This window comes from Ornithodoros turicata, chromosome 9, assembly GCF_037126465.1.
Source record: "Ornithodoros turicata isolate Travis chromosome 9, ASM3712646v1, whole genome shotgun sequence".
Lineage (NCBI taxonomy): Eukaryota > Metazoa > Arthropoda > Arachnida > Ixodida > Argasidae > Ornithodoros > Ornithodoros turicata.
The window spans coordinates 13,900,377-13,928,099 of NC_088209.1; the positions used below are offsets into that span (position 1 = coordinate 13,900,377).

Consider the following 27,723-nt stretch of genomic DNA (forward strand, 5'->3'; position numbering starts at 1 on the left):
TTGCACGTGTAGACTAAAAGTAAACATACCTTGCAGAAAATTAGCCTTAAAGGAGCGTGGAAGTCAGCCCCAAAATATATTTTCATTTGTGCCTGTGGCGTCTTCTGCAACGTATTGGATGAGATCCTGCGAAAGAACGATGAGCACGCGCAAGGCTCACACCGAAGGGCGCGTGAGGCTCCGACACGTGACCAGTGACGTCCAACGGCACAGCAGAAACACGTATAAGAGGCGCATGAGCCGGGAAGGAAAAAACCAGGTCCCCCAAGGTCGCCATTTTCCCATGTATTTGTTCCTATCCCGGTGCGTGCAATGCAGGAGGCCGCCCTTAGATACCCCACTGTTACCAGACGTTGGCTTGCGTTTGATTGTAGCGCGCTAAAGATCCAGTTGAAGCACAATCCAAGCCAGGCCAAGTCACCGAAGGAGAAATGGACGACTGCGCCCGCGGCGCCTCGTACGACAGGTACGCTATGCGATGCACGCAGCCGTGCACTAGATCCTTCCGATCGCTCAACACGTTTAAAAACGGAACCAAAAAGTGAAACACGACACAGAAAGTTGTTATACGCGTATTATTTGGACATATAAATACTAGATTCATTCGCAGAAACAACAAAAACATTTTGCCGCTAAACTTAGCGCGCTGAAATGATCCGGAACGGCAACAGTGGGGTATCTAGTGGCGGCCTTCTTCGTTCCACGCTTTTGTGTGGTGAGTTTGGGGGACCTGGAAAAAACAAGCAAAAAAAGAAAAAGAAAAAGCACCGAGCAGTTTCCACGTCACGCGAGACTCGTGTCTCTCGTCTGCGACTGTCTTTTGTCAAATTTATTGCGCAGTGGCAGTGACAGTACACCGCAGAGCGAAAATATTTTGCGTGGTGGCTTCCGGTGGACAGCCACAGGTGAAGCGGGGTTTCGAGCCACGTTAAATGTCACTTCCAAGCTCCTTTTTGGAAAAATATACTTGGGACCCGTTTTGCGCTTCATCTTGTTTTCTCATTTATTATACGTGGGGTCCTTTACTATACTCGCAAACGGCAGTGGCTGCGAATGCGGCTGACGGTGACTCGCTTCCACGGCTACGACAGCTGAAAGGATGTTCGTGATTAGCTACGACTGTTGAAAACACGATTGGCTTACTTTTACCTGTTAGTCAAGTCGACGAGTAAGCAAGTTTTCTCTATCTAGGTGGTGTTAGTTCAACTGAGTTCCAGCACGTAAGAGCATTCGTTACACAAGTTGTGCAGTGCGGTGTCCTCTGGGAAACAAGGTGCGTGGGTCGAGTCCTCATCTGACCCGGGCTTCATGTTACGTGGCCGTGAGGGCTTCATTTATGCCGAGAATAAAGAAGAAAAATCGTTTAATGATGTGGCGAACTTTTCGAAAGTCCGAGGCTCCAGTAATCCGGGAATCCACTCGTTCGCGCGGTTCGACGAATTTTCGAGTTGCTGGTCACATTCACAGATTCGACAAGGTTTGCTTTTGTAATGGACTTCTACCCGAAAGCGTCATCTCGACGTTCGCAGACAGACTGAAACCGAAACAGATCAGAAGGGGAAAGCTGGGTTCCACGAATGGGCGCTTGTTCGCTGCCTTCTATTGAAAGAAAAGGTGCATCGTAATCCTCTCAAGATCGTGTATGGATAGAAATCCAGTGAACCGGTAGAGAAGTACGAAGGAACTTGCCCCAGGACAGGAGCCGCCGGCGGCTCCTGTCCTGAGGAAATTCCCTTCGTACTCAAGATCGTGGTTTTCCTGCGCGACATTGTTCGCCCCATAGCTGTTCGCCCCATACCAAACCAGTGGCACTGTCGAACGCTACGACGTCATTCGTTTACAAACAGGGAGAGATTTACTGAAGGTTACAAATCCTGTCATTGATATAGCTTTTTAACTGACACAATTGATTTGAATTCGAATGCAGCTAAAGTACAGCACGCACAAGGAAATGTAGAGATGCCTGTTCGTGCAACGTCGTGTGTAGCTCCACGACAGCTCGCTGCACTCTTAAAAAAATGAACTTCAGCGCATAGCACAGTAAAGGCTAAAGGCCAACAATTGCACAGAATGACACCTTTATCACTCCCGATCTGTGGGAATCGCGGTTGGCCTCTACCGTGCCATGTGGTGACGTCCTGTTCTGTTGTCACGTCGAGACTGCAGGATGTACCAGAGTTCGAATCCTGGTGCCGGCTGTGCTGTGAGAGGTTTTTCATGGGTTTTCCTCAGACGCTTTCAGACATATGTCGGCACGCTTCCCTCAGAAGTCGACCCAGGACGATCCGCCCTGCGATAGTCGTGACATTGCACGCCCAAGCGTGGTCCGCTACTGCAAGCAGTCATACATCATCACCACCAACACAACGACTCCCACTGTTTCGTCTGTTAGTGCCTAAAAATCCGCCCTTAATTATCATATACCCAGGTTGACGCCAAAAAGTGCCCGCCCTAGTCTCTCTTTGAATCAGAAGCGATACCCCTAAGCACTTCTGGTAGCGGTTGGCGCAGTGTGCGCTATGCGGTGCAGTTCTGTTTTTACTGTGTGAGCTCCTATACTGTGAGGTACGCTGCTCTAGTGAAACGAATTTTTGCGTACCCATGCGAAGACTCGTTTGTCACTAGTTTTCTTTCTCGCTGCAAGCTTTCCTTACTCCCGTTAATCGTTGGCACAAATAACAAACATATCTTCACCACACAGCACGCTGGAGGCCAATGCACAGAATGATACGGTTATCATCCCTTATTTCTGGAAAACGCGGAGCGTGCGCGTTTTTGCGATAATTGACATGGTTGTACGCGCGTGACAAAACGGCGTAGCCACCCGTTTTCAGTACGGTAGCGGTGTCAAGGATCCGGCCCTGCTGGGCGACGTCCGCTGAGCTTGCAAGCAGCCAAGAAGTCAACACCCAGGATGGGGAAATCGACAGCGACGATCAGGAAAATCGATGGAAAGGGTCGACGAAGCCCTTTGTTGAGGATCAGCGATCGCTCGGCTTAGATGCGAATACCGGTGTTATTGACGGCTCGAAGGTGGTACAAGGAAGGCCGGAGGCGCTCGCACTTAGAAGCGGACAAAACGCTCACTTTCGCACCCTTGTCAACGAGAAGCTTGCGTCTTGAGGTCTTGTCAATGATGTAAAACAAGCGGCTTGTCGAAGAACGGAGGCCAGCCGTCCAGGAGCAGGGGCAGGGGAGGGGGGCAGGAGTATCGGCGGGCGCGCGTTCCGAAGCGGTAATGGTACCTACCAACCAGGTACCAGGTACCTACCAGGAGCAGCTCTTGCATTAACTGGGGATCGAATTTTGCTCACGGTCGCCCAGGATATCCTGCATGTGCCACAGTAGTTGGCTTGGGCGCCGATCCCCGACTTCTTCCGCCGAAATCAATTGCTAGAGTCACTTGCGCTCAGATGCCATCGTCCAGTCGAGGATGGCGGCTTTCACTGAGTCATCAGGGTCGCGCTACGGAGGAATGTCGACAAGCTCACTGGTAACCTGTTGCGGTAAACCACTCACGACGTGCCAGTATCGAGTCAGTTGAGTCGAGATGTCAGCGAAGTCAAATTGGGACTCGACCTGGAGTAATCACACAGTCGGGTTGGCTGCCCAGAAGGTCGGCAGGCGCACAGTGTAGTCGCCTATCGTTGAGCGCAAAGGGGCGGCGGCGGCATATGTGCCAACCGATGACAGGGAACTGGTGGGGGGGGGGGGGGTTCCGGATGGGTAGGCGGCGAAGCCATCACGTTCGGGTCACCAACTTGTAGGCGAGCGTCACGGAACACGACTACACTCTCAAGCAGTGCGCTGTACGAAAGGTTTATTTTGGATGGAACGATGGTCAAGGAAAATGCGTGGCACGAGCCAGGTGCCAATCTTCGTCTGCGCTGCTGTTGATGCACTTGCATACAAGTGCATCATTTGCGCAATGGTGATGGTGATAGTGAAGGGACTCCCCGTTGTCGGTCTCACAGAGGTGGGCAACGTCAGGACTGACGCCCTTGGGAATGTAAGTCCTGGGCCGACTTCTAAGGGAACTCTGCCGACATATGTCTGAAAGCGTTTGCAGAAAACCAAGGAAAAATCCCAGACAGCGCAGCCGGCACCGGGATTCTAACCTGGGTACCTCCCAGCCTCGATGTGACGTGGCCAGCACGCTAACCACTGAGCCACGCGAGCTGGTTTCTGAGCGATGGTTGGTTTTCACCGTTGGTGTGGTTGGAGTGTTCAACAAATCAGGAGAGAGATCGATGTCACTCTCGAGACAAAACACATTTAAGGCAAAGCAGGCAGAAGCTCATTATAAACGACACTCCACTCCCTTACAAAGGGTGGAGCGTATGCCCCATTTCTGTGGCAATTAACGTAAATGAAACGTGTCACATAACGCGTACACGCCCCATTTTCAAGTAATCAAGAGAGTATTATGTATCGCCCAATAATGAGTTTTAGTGTATCGTACGCTGTCGCCTTTGCGTACGTAAAGGACAACGTTGGTGGTCCTGTGCACGCGCAAAACAGAAGCAGAGCTTCGCGCATTGCGCAGAACCACTAGGGTACCCCTTACGTACGCAAAGACGATAGTGTACGACACCACCAAAACTATCTAATAACGACTTTTGTGTGTCCTACGCTTTCGCCTTGGCGTACGTAAGGGATAGTGTTTGCGCTTCCGCGCATGCGCAAAACAAAAAAGACAGCTTCACGCATTGCGCAGAAAAAAACGCCATTTCTAACGCACACAAAGACGATAGCGTACGATGTACTACAACTCTCTGTTGTCGAGTTGTGTGATGCTCGATCGATAAACGTTCTGTTCAGTGATGGAAGTGATCGGCCCAAAGCAGCGCACGACGACTGCCCTGGCGTTCAGCATGGGATTCGCGGTGGGTGTCCTACTACTTCCTGGTTTTGCGTGGGTCTTCCAGGAGTGGCGCCACCTGCAGCTCGCCATCACAGCTCCTCTCATCATCTTCCTCATAGCGTCCTGGTAGGGATATATGTGTTTCGTAATATATACATGAGAGGTGGGGAAATTACTTCTATTTTGTAATGTGTTACCACATTAGAAGGAAACGTGATAGTTACCCGTCGTTCTAGTATCTGCCGTATACCAGTTCCCGCCGTAATCCCATAAGGCGACAATTAACTCGCCCATGGTGCTGTTCCCTTGGTGCTATAGTTACCATCCCACAGTGTATAGGGTGCGCGCAGGTCAAGTATGTCCACGTTTGCGTACGTAACGCGATGCTCGCCTATCAGACGAGCTTCCTGTGAAGAACGACAACGCATTTATATTATCAAAACCAACAAATACGGCGGTAATGCGTTATCATTAAAACTTGAAAACCCTTTGCGGGCTGCCCTAAGCAACCCTAACGCAGGACAGCATCTGCAGCCAAACGAGCCTTTCGGGCTTATCCTCCGATTCAGCTTGGCGGCGCCGTCTCGCAGCCTCAGCCTTCTTTCGCTGGAGCTCCTCCGCACAGCTTTCGTAACCCACGGCGCGCTCACGCAGACAGGACTGAACCTGTCGCACCACAGTTGTACTGCCAAGTAGTGATGTGTCGTTAAGTAGTGATGCGATGTGATATGAACAGTTAATACTGAACGAATCATGAGGATAAACTGAACTCGTTCGTGTGTAAATTCGGAGCATAAAAAACGCGGACATCATGAAGGACGGAAAACCGAGAATAATTCGCTGATGTGATGTACCAATCGAGGACCTTTCTTTTTTACGAGTATCGATAACACCTACAAGCCGCGTACTGTGTGAATGAGCGGGAGACGCCATTATTTAAATAAAAATTCAAATGTGTTTCGAAAAAAAATAACTTCTAAAGCAAGGCGCCGTCGGCACTAAAATGGGTACTACGCCTTTTGAGACCTTCAGTGGACACACTTTAGACAAAGATCTGCCACCAAAGCGGGTCATTTGGGGAAGTAATTAATTGGTTTCGGTTTACATATTTTTGTCACGGCTGGTCGCGGTGAAGTACGAAAGGGCGCTCTTCCACTCCCGTGTCCACCAATGAATTACGTCCTATTGGCAAGTGCTTGTCATTACGGCGATAAAGACGCACTGTCTGGTCCATTCAATAATATGACAGCAATCCTGTTTACGAAAACAAGAAGCTATATCAAACCCTCGCGCGCGGCTGTTCTCTGTCTTGCCGCTCCCTCGACACCAATGCAAGCGGATGAACACGAATTTGAGCTCAGGATAGTTCAGCGAAAGAGCGCATTCCTGCACTGCGCCGCGCCGGAAATTTGTAAACTAATACCCTAGTTAGACAGCATTTCAAATGTCAATTGCGAGAAATGGCCTTAGGCCTCTCAAATGAACTTTGTTCGGGGGCGCCTGCCAGACAGGCGGGAAAGGAGTGCTCCTCAACTGACTGCCCTCACCGGCTCCCTTTTTCGGTTTCGTTTTCCCTGTCTGCTGTGGAAAGTTGAAGTTGGTCTGTGCGCCACAAATCAAGATGCAGAAGCCATATGCACTTCTCTAAATAGGATCTAAGTTTCAGTTTCAGGATCACAGTTTCACTCCATTATCCGCATTTTATAGGTTTTCCTACATTCAGCTGCGACGGTAGCGAGGGTACAATGGCATAACACTGTTGTGGAGATTGCTCCTTTCTGCACCTCGAATGTCGTTGGGGGCCTCCTTTCGCGTTGATGGTCATTTCTTAGAAAGGTCCTTTGAGCTGCCGTCTGACACGGCTGTCAGAGGTCATTTTTTGCAAATGAAAATTCCCCGAAGTCCTTCGAGCATGCCGTCTGACAGGGGTATAAAACCAGTTACAGTCATGTCTCGCTTATCCGGAGTTCAGATATCCGGAAAACTCGTTATCCGGTCTACACTGTCGGGAACGAACCTGCTACCATTGGATTTTCTCTCGGTTATCCGGAATTCGTTATCCGTATCCGGACAGCAAGTACGGGGAACAATTTACCGGGTCCTGTGGGTAATTCTGATTCGCATATCCGTAAAAGTGTCAACGTCCTCTGTCCCTGCTCCCCGGCATGTGCTGTGCTCGCATTATTCCGGAAAAGGGTCACATCTCACGGGGACATTCTGTACTCGCTGTTTGACTCCCCTTTCTACAGACGTCACTTCCTTTTGATGTGAGCGCCCACACGGCAGAGATGGTAGACGATAAGCGGAAGAGGTGCCAGGCACCCACAGGGGGCAAGAAATCCACATGTAAGGGTCAATGTCCAAGCCGTCCCACAACATCGCCTTCTCGTCTGGCATATGCCAAAGGCATTTGCAAAAAGACAAAAACGTGTGCGCGGACAAACTTTCTGTGACATTGCCCTTCTTTGAACCGCAGGGTGACCCAGCGGGTGCCCTGGCTGTTTCTGTCACAAAATTCTGTCACACGCGTGCTTACTATTTCAAGCAGCTCACATCGCATTAATTTTTGAAGTAACGATCTTGGCCTTGTTTCCTTTTCTGGGCTAGAAAGTGGTCTCCCAAATTTTTCGGGCTTCCCCTGAAATTTGCTTGGTTCGGTTATCTGGAAATTCGTTATCCGGACGAAAAGGGACGACTCCCGAGGTGTCCGGATAATCGAGACATGACTGTAATTACAAAAAAACAATCACTAAAAGTCGAAGCTATTATTTTACTGGTTCGGCACTGTCTCAATGTGACCATTGCGACGGCACAGTTACAAAACTCCTGGCGAAGTAAAACGAAAACGTAAGAATGTTCATTTAATTAACGAGCGCATGCAAATGAGAAACTGAGCGGCCAGTTTGTGGCCTGTATATTAAGAATGCTAAAGGAAAAAAAGAAAGAAAGAAAGGTTTCGCGACAGGTGGCACCGTTTCCGAACTATTCAGCCGGGGGATGAAACACGCATGTGTACTTTGTAGGAACACAGAAGTGCGCAGTTCTCTTGTTAGGAGCAGAATGAAGCGCGTGCTCCCTTGGATTGCTTCGTTACTGTCTCCCTACACCTTACATGCTTCATCTGTGCACACTCTCTATATCAACAACAACTTAATTTAAATGACGATCAGTGGGGACACTCTGTATATGTGTTGTATTACTCGACTCGTTCGTTGCAATGGTTGCAGCAGAATGCGCTAAACGGTCAAACTGTATCTCTAGAATACGCCTGAGATATAATGTGATTGGACGTAGGTTCCTTCCTGAGTCTCCCCGATGGCTGGTGGCCACAGGAAGAATGGATGAAGCTCGTGCTGTCATTCTACGGGCGGCGAGAGTGAACGGTATACACATCGAAGACATTGATGCTTCCCTGACTCAGTTACGCAAGAAGATACTTCAGGTCAGTTCTTCCTGGCTCGGGACGTGCTTTCTCGCTGGCACGGCATTTGCTCTTTCTCGCTCTCCCGGCTGTCTTGAGGCGTCCCTCAAGACAGCCGATTGGGATAGATGTACGTAAAGTGATTTCGTGAAGGTTAAGTGATGGAGCTTCATATGGCAAAGTTATAATCAGGAACGTACGAATTCCAACGCTCAAGATAGTGGTATACGTGTTGTGACGAGCAGTTGAGGCGATGTTCCATATAGTCGGCTACAGACTTTGCAGCCGCTTCGGTGTTGGGCGCCATGTCGCAGTGTCGGGAACTGTTCTTTGCAACACCACCATTTTGTTTGTATTTGAACGCAGAATGCTCGCATGTCGCGTTACAACTTTGCGCGCAACCACTCTTTGACATTTATGAAGACTGAATCTTCTCTCGGAGCTCCATATGTGTTAACAAAACACTGTTACGTCTACACTGGATAATGCACGTTTTTCACAATGGCCTATGCGCATGCGTATGACCTTGAGGTCCCGGAGAGGCTTATGTCCGTCTTCACTAGATGGCGCACAATGGGGTGGTGGTGGTGGTGGTGGTGGTGATAGGGCTTGCCGTTGTCGGCCTCATGTATGTGGGCAACGTCACGACTCACGCCCTGGGGGAATGTGCGTCTTGGGCCGACTTCTAAGGGAACTGTGCCGACATATTGGGGACACAATGAGGACGACAGAAGCTCTGGACAGAAGTGGGGACCAGTGGGGAAATCGCGCGAATGGCGCGAGCTTCACGGCCACAGGGGTGACACAAACCCACCATTGTTGTAACTACCCTCAAGCGGGTGCTTCTGGCAAAACTGCCATCTTGCCCTGATCGCACGTCATAGAAAACGTCATTTTGAAGCAATGTGACTTTGTTTACATGTCGTTTTGCCGCTTACCAACATATTTCCGTCGTCATAACGCCAAAAGATGGTCGTTTTTTTTTGCCAGCGTGAACTATGCGGTGCTTCTTCCGCAACATGGTAGCCCATTTCTCCTGAGTTTAAGTACATTGCATCGGCTCAGTGAGTCGTCATCACATCTTTGGGAGTCGTCAACAGTACGAGGCCTTATGTGCAAAACTGCGCGTTTTATTGCGAGATTATCGGGTAAAAATAATTACTGTGATCGAAAGACATGCAAAACGTTGCGCAGAAACAACAACGCATTGTTTACAAACGGTTTGCCCGTCGATCACGGGCGCCGCCATCTTTAAGGTCACGTGTGCTTTGACGTTTCCTGTGACGTGCGACCAGGACCTGTCCAGGATGCATTGCGTTCGTCTAGCACGCTTTCGTCTACGGAGCAATACATTGGATGCCATCCCTGTGTTCACAGCCCCACTCCGGACAGGTTTTGGTCCTTTGTGCTATCCACGTGGGTTTGTCATGACGCCCGCCGAGCATGGTCCGTTGGACAGCCGCTAGGTTACGACGCGTATGTGGAAAAGGTGCATTGACGAGCACTGTTACGTACCCACGCTCTTGACGCGGGGCAAGGCTAAAAGATGGCAAGGCTGCATAAGGCACCTTAATAGGTGACTGGTAATAGGTGAGGTGGGTTGTAAAGTCAGCTGCGGAGAACTCCAGTGCTGCTTTGCGGGTCTGGTCCTAATCCCGGCGGAATCGAAAAGGAGTGAACGCTTGCGTTGCGCACTCCGATGGTTGATTTTTCTGTATTTCCGTGCTGTAATTACACGCAAGAGGGCTTCCACGTTTTTCCGCTACATTGGAACCCAATCAGGCAGCTACACGTGGGCTCTGGCGACAAACCGAAACGACGAGAATGTTTCGCATGCCGCTCGTCGGGGTAGGTAAGCATCGCTTTTTGTGCTGCTCGTTTCTAAAGACATACAACATAGGATTACATCTTACATCTTGCATTTCCTTCCGTTTTTCACTGCAATCCGGGAACGATCACGAATTGACGGCCGAAGTTGGCACGGTGAGCGTCACGTTACGGTGCCTGTTTCGACATGAAATCAACATGCACCTAGCCTTCCCATCTAACATTCTTTTGAGACTTAATTTCTTGTGCTCGCGTCCACCACCGCAGCCATCGCGTAGCGTCGTCTGTTTGCTTAGAACCCGAAGTCTTGCTTTCCCATCATGGAGTGATATTAAACGGTAGGAACAACTTATTTATTTACACATGGTAAACAAGACTTTCGTGCACGAGTCTGCACTTCTTCAGGTTACAAAAATATAAACATGGTACAGGCACATATATACAGTTGAAGGGGGAGTTCTGGCATGAGAGGGTAACAGGTTGATGGAAAGGAATTTCCATCAACCTGTTACCCTCTCATGCCAGAACTCCCCCTTCAACTGTATATATGTGCCTGTACCATGTTTATATTTTTGTAACCTGAAGAAGTGCAGACTCGTGCACGAAAGTCTTGTTTACCATGTGTAAATAAATAAGTTGTTCCTACCGTTTAATATCACTCTTTGATTTTCTCACCACCGGCAACTTGACATCGCCTATTTTTTCCCATCATGCTTAGAAATTGCTGGTCACCTATTACGGTGATCGTAGGCTACGTATAGGCTACGTATAGTCTACGTATAGGCTACGTATAGTCTACGTATAGGCTCGTAGGTTCGTATAGGCTACGTGTAGGCTACGTATAGGCTACGTATAGGCTACGCATAGGCTACGTATAGGCTACGTATAGGCTCGTAGGCTCGTATAGGCTACGGTGTAGCGGCGTTATAAGGACGCGCGACCAGGGGGGACGTTCAGCCAGAACTTGTGAAATGTTGATTAAGTGATATGCATAAGCCCGTATGAAGGTGTATCCTTCGTGTGAAATAGGGATCTATATCTCGAGTTGTGTTCAACCAATAACGTCTTATTAGTATGGAGTGACTTCTTCGGGTTAAATGCCTTTCTCAGATTCGGGGGGTAAAAATCGGGCGATATTTTTAACTATGTAATTCGTAGAGAAATCGGGCGATAAATGTGCCTTCGGGTGTTACATAACCTAGCATTTGATAACCCATTTCTTCATTCATTCTCTCATTCTTTCTCCAAACAAGGATCAGTCCAGCGAAGACAGCAGATGCGTGGACCTCTTGACCACGTCCAAGATACGAAGATACACAGCCATACTTCTTTTTGCATCGTAAGGAGGCTCTAACTAATAAGCATGTATTACTATTACGCAAACATGGTGAATACAAATTACTTTTGGTGTGCACCAACTGATAGCAGTCACATTCGGTGTGCCGAATATGGGACGCCGTGTCATAATTGGTACTACTACTACTAATAATAATAATAATTCTTTCACCAAGCGTAGGCTTCAGTAAAAGCAGTGCCAGCCGCCACTTCAGGCTAGAGAAAGCAGGTGTAGTACATCACACAGAAGCTAAAACAGAATATGGAAATTCATGATGAAATGAGCCTGAGCAATAAACCTCTACCCGAGAAACATCATCATGACGTTGGTAGACACACTAAAACCGAAACAAATCGGAAGGGGAGGGTTGGGTTCCACGAATGGACACTTGTTCGCTGCCTCCTATTGAAAGAAAAGTAGGACCGAAGGTCGCGTCCCTTTCAGAGACAATATTAATCCCCTTAAGACAGTGGCTTTCGAGCGAGACCTTGTTCGCCTCCAGCTTCGAGCGTAGTTCAACTCTACCAAATTGGTGGCGCTGTCGAATACCATGACGTCATTTGAATACAAACAGGGAGAGGTCTATGGGCAACACGAAATGGGCTCACTGTAACCACAGAGCCGTGCCCATCATCCCCTCCATCTAGTTCTAGTTCGGTAGGCGCTTCTACTTGTTTGCATTGGTGTCACCCTTGGCCCGCCAGCAATGGCGTCATGACATCACACAGTTGTCGCTCCTGTATGCACTGGACTTGTCATTATCATTCAGCATGCCAAAGGGCTTTCCTCGCATATTTACGTTATTTGTGGGGCAACCCAACACCGCATTCAGCACTGTGTTCTTTGCAAGGCTACTTTACAGCAACACGGTGCTGTGTTCAGCTTGCCACTCCCGAGCTACTGCCATGATTTGTTGAACACGGGAGGCGTACGCAATTTTTGTGACAGTTATGCTGTTCATAACCGTCACAAAAATGGTGTACTCCTCTGGTTTTTAACAAATGAGGGCAGATAACGGTATCACTCGAGATTATGGTTGGCTAGGGTGACTTCTGCGGTGAAGTTCATTTTTAAGAGTGTGGTTCATAATGTCAGTGAGGAGACCATAGAAAGACGAAACTTGGCAACACGATTTTGGACCTGTACCAGAGGAACGTCATCATGGCGTTGGTAGACGCAGTGGAACCAAAACAAATCGGAAGGGGAGGGCTCATTTCTAAGAGTGCAGCTAGTCTGCGCCCTTTCACTGTCATCCTGTGACCATCGCGTGGAAGCATTCCATGTCATCGTCGCTTTTCCATCATTTATTGTGTTGTTGTTCGTTTTGTATATGCCGACTTGTCCGAGGTACCCATAGCCAGTGGCGTAGCCACGGGGGGGCTAGGGGGGGCTCGAGCCCCCCCTACCTGCCACGGACCGACCCACGGAAATCGTGCAAATCCGAGGAGAAAATAATATATATATGAGGGGGGGGGGGGGAGTGACAGTGTGACGATCGCGAAAGTTCTTACAGTCCATGGCGTCTAAGCAGCACTCTTGAATGGTTTTCAAAGTATGAGCTTTTCAAAATCCTTCCAATCTCGTGACACCACCTCATTGGACATGACAGCCTATACATGTAATCGTATTGTGCACGTCCAAATCAATTATTTTCGTTCTGTTTTTTTTAACCGCATTTTGCGGCGTGCACGAGTATGTGTATGTTGTCGCGCCCAGGATTAGCGGCGGGGGGGGGGGGGGGAGTAGGGCGAGTTTTCGTACCGTGCCCCCCCCTACCTTGGAGGTCTGGCTACGCCACTGCCCATAGCTCATGCTTGTTTCATCATGAATGTCATCCACCAGCCGGCCTGCGTTTGTGCTATTTTGCCAGTACGTTGTGTCAGAACAAGTTTTCAGCTTACTTAAGAGGTAACTATGTTTTTATTTTGGCAACTGCTCCTGAATGAGGTATGTTGGCTCTACACGCTTTATTTGTTACGTCGCTGAAGACTATAATTCTTCCTTCTTGTTTTTAGCCTGTGCGATTTATATAATTGAACTTGTTGTATTTGTGTGACCGTGTAAGCGCGTATCTCTCGCCTTTATAACCGTTTTCGTGGCATTATTCGCTGTAGTTATAGTTAACAGTAAATCTATGTCTCACTGATATCCTTGTGCACTCATTATGGTGGAGTCTTCACTAGAAACTCATCCCCATTGGCTCCTCCACTTATATGTACAGCGTTTCCATTTTCGTTCGTTGCATATTTTTATTAAAAAACGTACGAGACCAACATACACATCGTAAACAAGAGATAAACTGATGTTCTGAGGCTGGAACACCATAGAGGGGACAGATACACACAAAGCCTCAAATTGCCTAAGAAATCAACGAAGAAAGATGAAAGTCACTGAAAAGGTTAGCCAGCTGTAGGGATCGAACCCACATCTGGGCATCTGGGTGAGTGGCTGGTTTGTCGTCCCTTCAGATGACGCACCCCGAAAGTCGCTGGAGAGGCGTGTTAGCTTAGCTCAATTGGTAGAGCCCTGGACCGGCAATCCAGAAGATGTGGGTTCGATCCCTACAGCTGGCAAACCTTTTCAGTGACTTTCATCTTACATCGTAAAAAAACGACAATTTGCCGAGGCAGGCTACTAACATGGACGACAAAAAACACGTAACACTCCAACGTGTTTACAGTTGCGTCCCAGGGCCAAGCATCTTCTCAATGAGAGTGTGGAGCTACAAGATGACTAATTACCTATAAGTCATTCAATAACTCCTGAATTGGGGGATTTTGGGGCAAAAGCGATATAGCAGAATTGGAGACAATCCTCGTTGAAAGTCATTCCGTTGTTGAAACAAATACTCAAACGCGCGCGTACGTCGAAATATTTACTGCCTAATTACGTAATTTTCCTATGCATATGAGCGGAAACAAAAAGCACCCCGATCGGGAGCGCAGAGAGGACAGCGCTCACATCACGTGCTTTGAAGTGATGGAGATGTTTGGAATAGGTACTCATCTGGGGCTGGGCAGATAAACGTTTTCGTGCCAGATAAACCTCCGTCGTCGAAGGTCATGTCTTCCTGTGGCGTGCATTTAGGCTGATTGGCACAGCAAAATTTGGATATGAATATGTAGCGGGCCGCACCAACTGCAATGGCATCACCGCTCGTTCGCTTTGTCGCCCTAATAAATGCACGGCGCACGGGCCGCTCGGCCAGTTGTTCCAGTGGATTATTCTGAAAGCAGGCTTGCATCGCTTGCCACAAGGCCAAGATCACGCGTCACACCAAGACCAGCAGTTTCAGCAGTTTCAGACCTAGTCGGTCGATTACCCCCGTGCCACGACCATCGCTACCTTCTTGCTATCGTGGACAGCTGCACCTAGGGCCGGAAGCGGTTCCACATCCCGATGCGAGTGCAAATACCGTTTTCACACGCCCTCCTCTCCGCCTGTATCGCACGGTACGGCTGCCCGCTCGCATTACTACCGACCAGGGCCGGCAGTTCCAGAGTGCCCTCTTCAAGCGACTCATGGTACTCCTCGGCGTTCACCATCTGCGGACCACAGCGTAACACCCTGCTGCAAAAGGTCTGGCTGAGAGGTTTCACCGTCAGCTGAAGGCCGTTTTCATTGCTCGCCAGGCCGGGATTCATTGTGTGACCATCTCCCCCAGTCTTGCTGGGCGTTCGCTCAGCCCCGAAGTACGACCTTGCCTGCTCCGCCGCAGAGTTTGTTTTCGGCATGACCCTGCGTTTGCCCGCTGACTTCTGGTCCTCCGGACAACCTGAGCAGCCTATTCCCCCGGCCGATTATGTCCAATGCCTCCAACGCTTCTTCCGTGAGTTTGCTCCGACGCTTTCGCGCCAGCCCACCTCCGCCCCGATTTTCTTTCCCCATGACCTCCAGTCCCGCACGCATGCCTTCCTGCGTCGTTACACCGTTCGCATGTAGTAGGAAGCTGTAGTCCCTTGACCACTTACTGCGACGGCCCCTTCCGTGCGCTGTCCCGGTCTGACAAGACCATTACCCTCGGCATTGCGGGACACGAACAGGTGGCGTGTTAGACCGTGTGAAGCCCGCTTACATGGTGTCCGACACTCCTGCACAACTTCTTTGCTCCACTGTACGACCTCTGCCCCCGGAGCCCAAGCTCCATCGTACTGTCTCCTGGGCCAGCACCCTCGACCTGTCTAACTTTCGCCCCAGGCAGTCGAAGGGAAGGCGGAGCCCTGTAGCGAGCCGCAATGCCATCTGCAATGCCATCAGCGCTCGTTCGCTCGGCCAGTTGTTCCCGTGGATTATGCTGAACCCAGTCTCTTTCCAGGAACATGCTACCTACAAATATTCACGTCTTCGTCTCAGGATTTTGAATAGATAACTGTTTTCAACGAGCACTGGATCCCATTCTTCTATCTCGCTCTTGCGAGAAACTCTCAAATTCAAGCCTTAATTAACGAATTTCGGAAAATTAGACACCTTCCGGTTACAAAATTCTTTTGGATAGGATGTCTGCATGGCCGTACAACCTGCTTGCAGGAAACGATGGCCTGACTGACTTCAAAAAGAAAATTGGCGATGTTCGTCCCAAATATCTCGGCTCTGGCTACTCCGAAACGACATCTACGCTGCTCTCATAGATTTTGTATGGCAAATCTGTAACGGCTAAAAATTAAACAGCCTGTACATACTGAGTACGCGGATAGCTAACAGGAATCAATTTGATTTCGTTTGATAACGCAGGTTCACAACTGGGATCGGCTTCTATGGACTTCAGCTGTCGATGACTCGTCTGGGCGGCGACCCGTACTTGAATTTCGTGATCGCCGCAGGAGTGGAATTTCCGGTCGGAATTGCTTGCTACGTCATTATTCGTTTCTTTCGTCGTCGTCGGGCGACGCTGGCCACTTACTGGGTGTCAGGGATATGCTGTGTCGGTATATTCCTGGCAGGGCACGGTGTGTACTTTCGCACTTGTTCACAAATTCAGAATTATACCCTGTCAGACGGACTAATTTAGTGGCACCTTCTACCAGTGACACTTGCACTTATAGAGTCATTCGTGCGTTGTCACACGACATCTTCTAGTGACACTCAGCCGAAAGTGCACTAACGATATAGTGAGTTTTCCAAACTCACTTCACGTCTCTTCGGCTGTCCGAGTGTGTAGCCTCGACGGCAGACTTTGTAGGGCAGGTATTAATATTGAGAAAAAGCGAGGGGCCCTAACACCACAATATTCTTAAACAAGTATTTTCAACAGCGTGTTTATGTGATTTTAGTGCAGTGTGACATTGTGCCGAAAAAAAAAACTTGTCATTACTCTCGTTAACAGCCTGTGAGAACTTCGCGGCCTCAGCGACCGGGCGGCGGCCAGTTTTAATGAGTTAGCATTAGGAGTGTCAAAATGGAAAAAGTCTGTGCGTCCGTGTGTGAGATGGCGAAGCCTCACCGAGGCAGGGGTATAAATGGGCATGTAGAGAGGTTATAAGTGGATAAATGCAAATGGAGGTAAATGATTTGAAATTGAAGTAGTCGCATGTAATTAAGAGAAAGATGTAAGAGTAACTGGATGTAATTAGAGGTAATTGAAGGTAATTAAAGCAAGAAAGTTGAGGATAAAGGTAATGAATGTAATGTATATGTAATTAAGAGAAATATTAAAGGAAATTAAAGATTACTGAAGGTAACCGCAGGTTACCGTTTTAATTGGTAATTGCAGGGTAACTGAAAGTCATTGAGGCTAATTAAAGGCTAATTAGATGGACTTGCATGTAGTAATCGAAAGTGTCGAACCGGAACTGAAATATAGACAGGAGGTGGGCAACCGGAAGTCAGGTTAGAGCGGAAGTGGATACGGGAAGTCAAGTATAGATGGGAAGTGAACAACCCATAAGTCGGATTTAGACAGGAAGTGGACAACCGGATGTTGGGTTAGTCAAGTACGAACCAGAAAAGGCGCTGCTAACGCATTTCTTTCGCATTTACCGTTAAATCGCCACTAAATTTTTTGTTTTGTTTTGGGGCACATGCATGTTTGAGGCCAATTTGTTTAATGTTGGAAGAAGATCTGCAGGAGGCGTTTCTAAATAAAAGAGAAAAAAAACATTCTAGGTGTAATGCGCACGCCTAAAAGATTTGCCGCCGGTTATTCTTATCTATCGTAATAGCCATCATATATCTTAAGTGACAGGTACTTAAGCCGTGTAGCAAGCGCGCAATAAAGTGACATTCGCTTGGTTGGAGTGCACGTCACGAAAATGACACTACATCAGCGCGTGCGACAGAGGTAGTAATTTATATTCGTGTGGAACTCTGTACACGACGTGAAACAATTCTCTCACTCTTGGAGGAATGTTCACGACGCGAACATTATCTCCCTAATATACCGAGCATAGTCGTATTCCGATGCGATCGAGCCTTCGCAAATTATTATGCAGCGAAACTTTGGCGCTGCAACGGAGGAATGCTTCCATATCTCCCTCAGTCCGAACACAAACACATCTTATCGTAGAAAACGGCGCGTGCGCCTCTTCACAGGACAGTGCGAGGCGCACCCGTTTCCACGGTAACTGCATGCTCATCCGCAGGGGAATTCCGTGCTTGGCGTACGCTTGTAAACGCTATTACGAAAGCAACGTGATCCGGAGACGAGCATGATTTTGTGAATGGAGTACGTGAGGTACAATACTAAAATCAGTGCACTAATTACATGCGGTTACACATCGTTTCTAAAAATCATCCTCTTTTATGGATATTTGTATGATGCAGTTTTTTTGCCCGGAAATATATTTGGTCTGAACGGAATCATATATATGCCACAACTTCAATTTTACTCACAAGAGCGGAAACACAAGTGCGGGCTTTTGCAAATAATTGTTGGTGCGGTGCTTTAGTAATAGCTTTACGTCGCCGCTGTTGTTACGTGACTCTGGATTCATACTGCTTGTTCCCTTTTCAACCGTTCAAATTCACTTGGAGTTGAGGGAATTTCCGAGGATTTTCGCACATTTAATTGCGTGGTAAAGTACCGGCAAAACACCGCTGGTACGCTAGATGCTAGGTAGATGCTAGACAGTACCAACAGTGTTTTGCCGGTATTATATCGCACAATTAAATGTGCGAAAACAGTCGGAAATTCACTCAGCTCCTCAAGCGAATTTGAGCGGAGCGCATTACTCATTAAAATGTCGAAGCCACAACTGGGCAGACAAGCAACCTCCTGTTCTCCTTGACGTTCGCGAGGCCGTAAATCCAAACCTCGCTTGTTCGTCGCCTGATACTGATCTCGGTAACGGTACCTTTTTTCGACTGCGTGTCCACATCTTCACCTTTCCTCCAGACAAGACTCTCGACCCATCCGACTATACGTCCGACTCGAGCGCCTCAAGCGAGCTTTCGCCGGCCTAAAAGTGATAAAAGTGCCGCGACATACCTATACGTCTGCCACATGTCTCCCCGCATTCACGCAACGCATCGCTCGTCTTTCGACACACCAGCGGGGTGACATAGACCGGCTTTCCCCATTAACCGTAATTAATTAGTTTAGTTTTAATTAATTAGTAGTAGTTAATTAGTCTCCCATTAACCGCTCTGGGCTGGCAACCGGCTTCGCTCCTGGCCCGGACAACAATCGTGCTCCTGCTTTCGTCGCCGTGCTCATCGTCCATCTACACTCAAGTCTTCTTGGAAGGAAGAGGGGGGAGGGCGGCGAGTGCTGTTTTGTCTTCTTCTCGGCTGCCTTCCTTGCTACCACAAAGCGTTCATGTCACACCAACCAACCATCTCATCAACCCGTCCATTTCATGTCTCATACTAACAAGTGTGCCCTGCTGTGTAGTGAGCCACAGATCCATTAGTTATGTTCCACACTCATAATCGCACATGTATTTGTTGTTGTCGTTAGAGCTCCCTACAATACACCCATATGGTCTGCTAGAAAAAGACGACATGATACCATTTGGCTTGTCCTGTACAGCCATTAGTCATAAGGTGCACGGGTCAATTTGCCCTTTTGCTTTCCACGGCCCCATCCGTCCATGTTTTTGCTGTTCTACCTGGTAATAATACAGGGCCACAAGACGCACACAAGAGCTGGCAACTGATCTAGAAAGCGTTGTACACTAGCCGAAGAGACGTTGTTTCCTCTGGCGCCGAACAGAAGACTATACATCCTACAACTCTCTTGCAGACATGCTCTGGCTTCGGCTGTCATTTGCAATGGTTGGCAAGTTCGCAGCTTCAACAGCGTTCACAATCATCTGGATATTCGCTGCCGAGGTATTCCCTACTGTTCTTCGCACCGTTGGTGTCGGAGCATGCATGATGGCTACGAGGGTAGGAGCCGCAGTGGCACCCTTCCTGGTAGAACTGGTAAGCTTCATCACCATTTGTGCAGGACATGCAATATCTTTCACTAACCCCCGGTGCCGGATTTAAGGGGAGGAGGAAGACGGGGCATATGCTCCGGGGCCCCTACCAGAAGGGCCCTCCTCTCACTGCGAGTATCACTTATTTCCCCTGTAAACGGCTCTAGGTTCGCACCAAAACCACGTATGCAGGGAGAACTTTCGTGCACTTAAAAAATACTACGTCAGTCGAAAGATTCGTACGGTTTATGCATCATGGACATAAAGCTGATGACAGGTTCAAAGCTTTGAGGACACATACACACACTCACATAAACAAAAGGTCTTGCAAGCAGTGCTAGGACAATGCTGCGTCCGCGGGTGGGAAGTACGAAGGTTTTCAAGCATTAGTGCGGCTGACAAATCCTCCTGCGACGTGGGTTCCTGTTTCAGCGCTCCCTCTGAATCTGGTGGCAATTAAAACCAACAGTTGGGTGCTGCCCTGCTGCTGTAGCCTTTTTGTATTTCCTCGAGCAGTATACGAGTTCTTCACAGAATCCACGCAAAGACGACGGTGATGAACTACCTCATCACAACGGTTCCCGGCGACTGCTCAGAAAAGCAGCCCGTTCTAGTTCGGGAAAGTCACCGCCATACGATGATCCTGCAGAGCGGACCCTGGGGGAGCCTTTATCAGGGGTTATTGTTTTCCTTAAAAGCGCTGGAAATGATTGCTAACTGCTAACTAGATGGCGGGAATTTATGCCACGTTTTGGGACAGTGTTTTGGACAGAGTGAATAAGACCGCTCGTTATCGTTCCTCGGTCCTTACACTACATTTTTGGCGCCGAAACCCGAGAAGCGTAGCCTCACTCCTTGACGGAAAGATTCCAGTAATGGGAAAATTGTATAGTAATCGACTGTCCTCAGCCAGAACATGAGCCGAGCATGCGCTGTGCATTGTCATGCATATGGTCCAATATACAGTCGACCCCGTTTATCCGGACGGTGCCGTTCCCGGCGAAATCGTCCGGATACCGGGGCATCCGGATAAATGAAACGACCGAATAGAAACGTCCTACAGAGCAAGGTTTAATTGGTTTAATTTAATTTAAAACACAGAAATCTCGTCAATGACAGCTGTTACACAGTGGTGTAGGCACTCGATTCCTGCAAACTTTTGCTAATTGCATGGAGTTGAGCCACGCTGTTGCGCTGCTCGAAGAATGTCAGTGCGGACGCAAAGTGTCAATGTCGGAGCCTTGTTTCTCACTGATGTCATCGGCACCGTCTTGCTGCACATCATCGGAGGCAACAGCAGCAATCCCACCGTCATCACTCATAGCTGCACACGCGTCATCATCCTTATCAACGTCAACATAGTCAGAAATCGCAGCATCATGTACGGCAGTCGCAGTGAGCCTCTGCATCAGGGATCGCAGCTCAGCTATGGGAATGTCTTCATCCGCCAACGGGCCGTAAGCAGCAGGCCCTCGGGTTGGAGTTTTCCCCTCTAGAACCAAACAGTTGCTCCAGATATTTCCAAATGACTGGACTGGTCAACGTGACCCAACGCACACAAAGAGGAAAGGGGGTCATCGTCCACAGTTGTCTCCCCTACGGAGGAATGTAGGTCCCTGACGTGTAACGGGAACAACCCCAACACAGCGAAAAGGGTGACGAAGCGGGGTCAGCGTCTCCTCTTACTCACCGTAGTCCGGATAACTGAAGCTGGATTACAATAATTTTCGACTTTCGTTCCCTGGAATTCTTGTCCGAGTCCGGAAGCTGAAGTCCGGATAAACGAGAACAAAATACATGGAGGAAAATCCGTTCTCGTGCCTTTTGTCCGGATACCACGGGATCCGGATAAACGGGGGTCGACTGTATTATAATCGCCTATTTGCTGCTTTCACGACGAACTCCATGCATTCTAACGTGGTCTCGTGGGAAAAACTGGCGTGTAACTGCGTGCCCTTGCCTGGGGGGGGGGGGGGGGGGTAACGTTGTGTAGATGTGTAGAACTAATGTGGAACGGATTTGTTATCCCCAAACAACATCCCCGTAGATGGCAAGATCGAAAGTGTGCTTCCTTCGATGTACGATTTGACATCTGTATGCACTGTATTCCTATTTCAGAGGTCTTACACTGTGGAGGCGGTTCCCATGACTCTCCTGGCCTGCTTCTTACTTCTTGCCGGCTTCCTAGTGATACTCTTGCCTGAAACATTCCGTGTCGTGTTGCCAGATACTGTGAAAGAAACCGAAAAGCTGGGAAAACAAAGGTAAAAAAGCATCAGCTAGTTCGCGCGACCCATGTATCCAGTGAGGGTGGTGCTATAGATCTTCCACAGTTGAAAAAACCTGAGCTTGGGCACTAGGAAGAAAGACAGACACACATAGGCTTCTTCATTCTTCTTCAATTATGGAATTGATCCACCAGCTTGCCTGCGCTTGCTCTATTGTAAGCGGCATAGATATCGTTGTTCGAAGAAAAGTACACGCAAGAAAGGTCACTCAATCGCAAGGTCAACTTGCTAGTCCCTTAAAGAAAGCTATATCCGGGAAGATGATATTAATGACGAAAGTATGAAAATTTCCGCCCAAGAATTTGTGTTTCTGCTTCCGTTCTTGAGCGCCAATTTCACGAGCGCGGGCTGCATATCTTCGGTGGCTGTGATGTAATGTGCATAATTTTCGCAAAAACAAGGCAATAGTGTCAATACTTTTATTCAGGGAACTACACAGAAGGTCACCGTATGGCACGCTTAAGGGCGAGCGCTGCACAGAGTGATACAAATAATAATAATAATAATAATAATAATAATTGGGGGGTTTACGTCGCGAGACAACTGAGGCCATGAGTGATGCCGCATCGGTCGGTCTGTGGATTTCTTTTGACCACCTGAGGGTTCTTCAACGTGCGATGAAAGCTCACCACACGGCACCCCGTATTTCACGTCCCCCGCTGAAGACGGCATTTCTAAGCAACTTGTACCCTGCCAAATTCAGAGCCTGAGAGATAGGAAACCGCTCTGCCTTTGTTGAGGAGAAAACGTCGACTATGATCTGTGCGCACTTGTGACGGTGGGCCAGGGTTGCATTCATGCCTCTGGGTTTATTGACGAAAGGTTCCGTGTACAACAGTAGGACGCTGAGACGCAATGGCGGTGTCACAGTGTTCTGAACAGCGAGGGGCAATTAGGTGAAGCTCTATTAGCAGTATAGCTAGAAAAACACTATTTCGGGAGGTGTTCCACGGTGTAGGGGATGACTTCGCTCTCGTTTTCTCTCTACCTAAGATAGGATTCCGAGGATAGTGGGGGTGGGGAGTGGGGGGGGGGGGTTCGGACTTCCGGAACTCTCCTCTGTCTTCGTCCTTGAAGTCTCTTTGTGTTTTGAGAATGTAGGTGATGGTAGGATACAGCCCTCCTCACTGCCTCGTGTTTTCTGCGTTATCCTCCCCCGAGCAACATCATACCATAACAGCAGATGTAGGAGAAAATGGTCAAGAGATTGAAACTTTGTATCTTCCTCTGTTTTGTTTATTTGCAACACTCTAGGATGGTACCAGCGCAGTGCCTGCACACATGATATCTCAAAAATAGGGTCTTGCAGCCGCCATTGCCGCAGGCAAAACCGCCCCATTTTCTCCCCATTCATTCCGGTGCACTCAAATTTTCGCTGCATCACGTTGCTTCGGTACAGGCTGAGTGCTCTGGCTGGCAGTTCTTCATCAAGTGCACCAACAATATATAACGAAACGATTGTTTTGCATTTCAGGGAGCGAGAAAGTGATCCAGCAAGTAGCACCGTTCTTCTGAAAGCTGCGAAGCATAGTGAAATACGAGTGTAGCGTCCCGTAAAAGAAAGGAAATTACTGCGTCGAGAGATTGGAGCGATGGTTTGAGTGGTCACCACCTATGTCAGACGAAACAATATTCTTCGCTCAGGGCACACCAGCAAAACAGCCTTCAAAGCACAAATAAATACGAACTGCTTACTAACTGGAACTTGTGGGTGATTTGTTTTACACTCCTTTACACACCTGTTTACACACCTTTAGTAAACGGTAAAAAATAGCAATATTTTACCTTCTAGTTCAGATGTTACAAAGTAGCTTTTGAGCAGTACCTCTTATAAACGTTACTAGGACACCTGTACATAGAGGTTATTGTATCCTCCCCGCCACACAGACGTGAAGGGTACAGAGCGGGCATCTCTAAGCAGCAAATACACAGGAACATGAGCCAACAAGACACCTGCTTTCATGAGAGCAGATGTCTCGTTGGTTTGTGTTCCTGTCTCTGTGTATTTGCTGCTTTGAGGTCCCCGCTGAGTACCAAAAACTACCCCACTTCCCAAGTCTTTTCAGTGAAAGTTGCAATTTGGCCAGCCGTGATTGGTTCTACATGTAGACGACTGCCTCCTCATGGACGGTACGCACTATAATATGCTGTAAACATCAGCTCTCATCAGTGCATAACACGAACAACATTTGCAACATAGAGCCATGATCACTGCATGCACACCTTCACATGCACAACAAACAAAAAGGAAGAAATAATCGCAAGTGGAAAATATTAATTGTTTACTTCTCAAACCTGACACTGCAGCAAGGACTAAATCTGCTCCCGTGGATCAGTGGTTAGCGTGCTGGTCATGTCACGTCGAGACTCGGAGGTACTCGGGTTCGAATCCCGGTGCCGGCTGTGCTGTCTGGAGTTTTTCCTGGGTTTTCCTCGGACGCTGTCAGACATATGTCGGCACAGTTCCCTTAAGGCGGTGTCACACTGGGCCGACAACCGACAGAATCAGTCGGTTGACATCAAAAGACATCGTGTCCGCGAACCAGTCACACTGCAAATACAAAAGACGGCCGACAGAGAAAACCGTATGTCGGCCGTCGCCGAATGCCGCTGTCGGCGGCGACCCCTCCTGACAAACAAGCTTGGCACACTGAGGCTGCGTAGAGAGTTGCAACACATGTTTAGTTGTGAAGGTGAGAGTTTATGCACGATGTCCTACAAACTTAGCGCATTAGAGTCCTGCTGCGCTTGCGCCGTACGCATTTCTTGCGTGAGCAACGAGATGGCGCCACAGGCAAGCCTGTTCCAATAGTGACAAGCAAAGGGGTCTACTCAGCTGCCTAGTCACGCGGCTCCGCGGGCGCGAGATATTGGAACGCAGCCTGAATGACAGCGACAACCGATAAGCTACGTTGTCCCTTCTTTCAACATGACGTCCTGCAGTAAGCCTTTCGGCAAAAGTACGGCGAATTCTCGTTGTTTATAGTTTATAATCATTGTCGCAAGCCTCGGGGCAAACACAGACGCAACTAGGGCTGCGTTCCAATACCCCGGTTATGTCGACTGCCTAGCGGTCTAACCGGAAGTGCCATCATGTTAAGTCTCGTTCCAAATCTCGCCAAGTCCGCTATTCAGTCAGCTACCGCCTAGTGCGCATCGATGCACTCTAGTTATACGCCTGACCATCTGACAGCCGGGATGGAGACGCGCGTTGACGGTACCAGCGCGCCCGCTGTTTCTGCTGGCTTTAAACGTAAAGTTGCACATAGTTGTATGTTTTTTAAAACTGCGTAGAGAGTTGGAACAGATGTATAGTTGTGAAGGTGACAGTTTATGCACGATGTCCTACAAACTTAGCGCATTACAGTCCTGCTGCGCTTGCGCCGTACGCATTTCTTGTGTGAGCAACGCGATGGCTCCACAGGCGCCTCGGCTAGGCAAGCCTGTTCCAATAGTGACAAGCAAAGGGGTCTACTCAGCTGCCTAGTCAGGCGGCTTCGCGGGCGCGAGGTATTGGAACGTAGCCTGTATCTCGTTTCTTGTCGCTGTGCCTCCCCTGCTTGAGTTGGCCTTGGACGGCCTTGCAATGCGCTTTCCGTGGCGTATTGGGCCTTTCGTGATTGCGTCAGCTGAAGTGGGATATTGTGCGCGCGTCATATGTGTTGCGTGCCTTCATGGACCCCTACTCTGTTTTGTGATTCGTCAACGGTGCTCCGAGTAGTGACTTCATAACTCTTCGAACTCGCGGCCTCGTGCGCTTTCTTCAAGAAACGGGCCTAGCGGAGAGACCACTCTAGTGCACCTCTCACCTACAGTGTGCTTCCGTCCCATCAGTATCGGTCATCCTGCCTCTACATCACTTTGAAGTCCTCAACTCTCCTCTCCCACTTTCTTTTTTTGGCTATAGTCGTGACGATGCCCACTTGAGTGCAGCCAACAACGGCAAGCTACCTCGACACCCCCCCATAACTCTTCGATGTACGCTTCGCAACCCCAGCCGACTAGGGACCCCAAGGTTGAACCTCTGGACAATCGGACTCCGCAACCACAAGTTCCATTTGTTTTACCCGCACTGAGTGTATATTCTGAGCGTAAGTTTCATTTCTTCTGTCTTATTGTTCTCGTTCAACTGTTTCTCCAAGCTAAGTTTGTTACAATATTTCATGTTCCCGCACAACTGGTAGAGCGCTTGTAATAAATGATGCTACCGAAACAATTGTGTGACTGGATTACTCAATGATCGGGTGACCAGCAAGTTCCGTTCGTAAGCTATGCAAGTTTCATGCACGAAAGTTTGTAAAATGTTTGCTTGTTGTTAAATAAATGCAAATGCTTCTACCGTTTAATGCAGTTTCTGAATCGTCCACAGCACATTAAATCAACCTTCCTAGAAAAAGAAAAAAGCTTTTCGTGCAGTATGTGTCTGCTGCCGGCGATATATTTTGAGCAGCGATCAAACCGCTGACGACACGTCGTCAAGCACTGTCTGTCTGCCGAGAATATGAGGCATTCCCAACTCAGAGATTATTTTTACTTATCTCAATCGAGTGAACAATTGAAACAAATACGACACAATTAATACATCATGCATACATAATGTCCAACTCATAGAATATCAGTCGAACCTGAAACAAAACAATAATTAATTCAGACAAATCATTTCTAAGCAAGCAGCGTGAATACACCGTAGAATCTGTACAGAAACTTGTCATTTTCAATGAATAAACATGATCAACTAGTGGATTCAAGCGATAAAGTGTGATGAAGCCCGACGACTCCCAACACCAACATCGAGTTAGGGAGGGACGGGCTCTAGTATGACCTTGTACATAGAATCATTGAAAGCGCACATTTTTTCTTACTCATCACATCTTTTTGTAAATCAATTTCCATAATTCTCATGGCATGTGGATATTAATATAATCCTAAAAAAATGTAATCAATAAAATGAGCATAGATATGATTTTAATTAAGTGTAGACGTGCACTTGAAAACAGAAGGGACAATTGTTCTACATTGAAAAGATGGACAGATTTTGTACTCGCTACCATTAGTCACGCGAGGACATGATAAAACACTGCTTCGAAAAGGAAGAGCGGCGAAACGATTCTATTATCGCTGCATTTCAATACGTCCTAGATATGGTCGAATTCGGAGATATGGTACAAACTACAGAACTGAAGATGCAAGAATTTATATGCCGAATCTACAATACTCATAACATCAACGTTGCGCATCAGATTGCAACGTTGCACATCAACGTTGGAAGGGCCACTGGGATTGATGGCGGAGTTTTTGAGATTTGCTAACGAAGAATTGAAATACACTAGACCAGATGAATCATTGCAATGGGCATTCCGTTCACCAAGAAAGCAGTCAGATCAAATTATCATATACAAGCGGTCTATATCGCACGGTTCATTACGGATTTGTTGAAATTACACATATCTGAGATGGAAAGTACATAAAATATTATCACGTGATATGTTCCGCTACCACGGCAACGCAATTATTTTATTATACCAGTCAGTGATGTCGAATGAACAGCATATTGTTGTGCAAGGTCTGATGTATCATCATTTATTGAAACTCAACAAACATATCAATTGCGGTGGACCACCGGACGATTT

General features: G+C 48.2%; 1 protein-coding gene and 1 non-coding gene across 2 annotated transcripts in view; both read left to right on the plus strand.

Annotated features, from left to right (window-relative positions):
• Nucleotides 1-27,723, plus strand: part of LOC135368162 (organic cation transporter protein-like) — a 70,979-nt gene that overhangs the window by 10,217 nt on the left and 33,039 nt on the right. Inside the window, exons 6-7 of the mRNA XM_064601282.1 lie at nucleotides 4,822-4,990; nucleotides 8,159-8,306. Of these exons, the coding sequence (XP_064457352.1) occupies nucleotides 4,822-4,990; nucleotides 8,159-8,306 (317 nt within the window). The remainder of the gene's footprint in view (nucleotides 1-4,821; nucleotides 4,991-8,158; nucleotides 8,307-27,723) is intronic.
• Trnaa-ggc (transfer RNA alanine (anticodon GGC)) lies at nucleotides 13,949-14,021 on the plus strand. Its single transcript has one exon. It is a non-coding gene; the product is annotated as a tRNA-Ala (tRNA).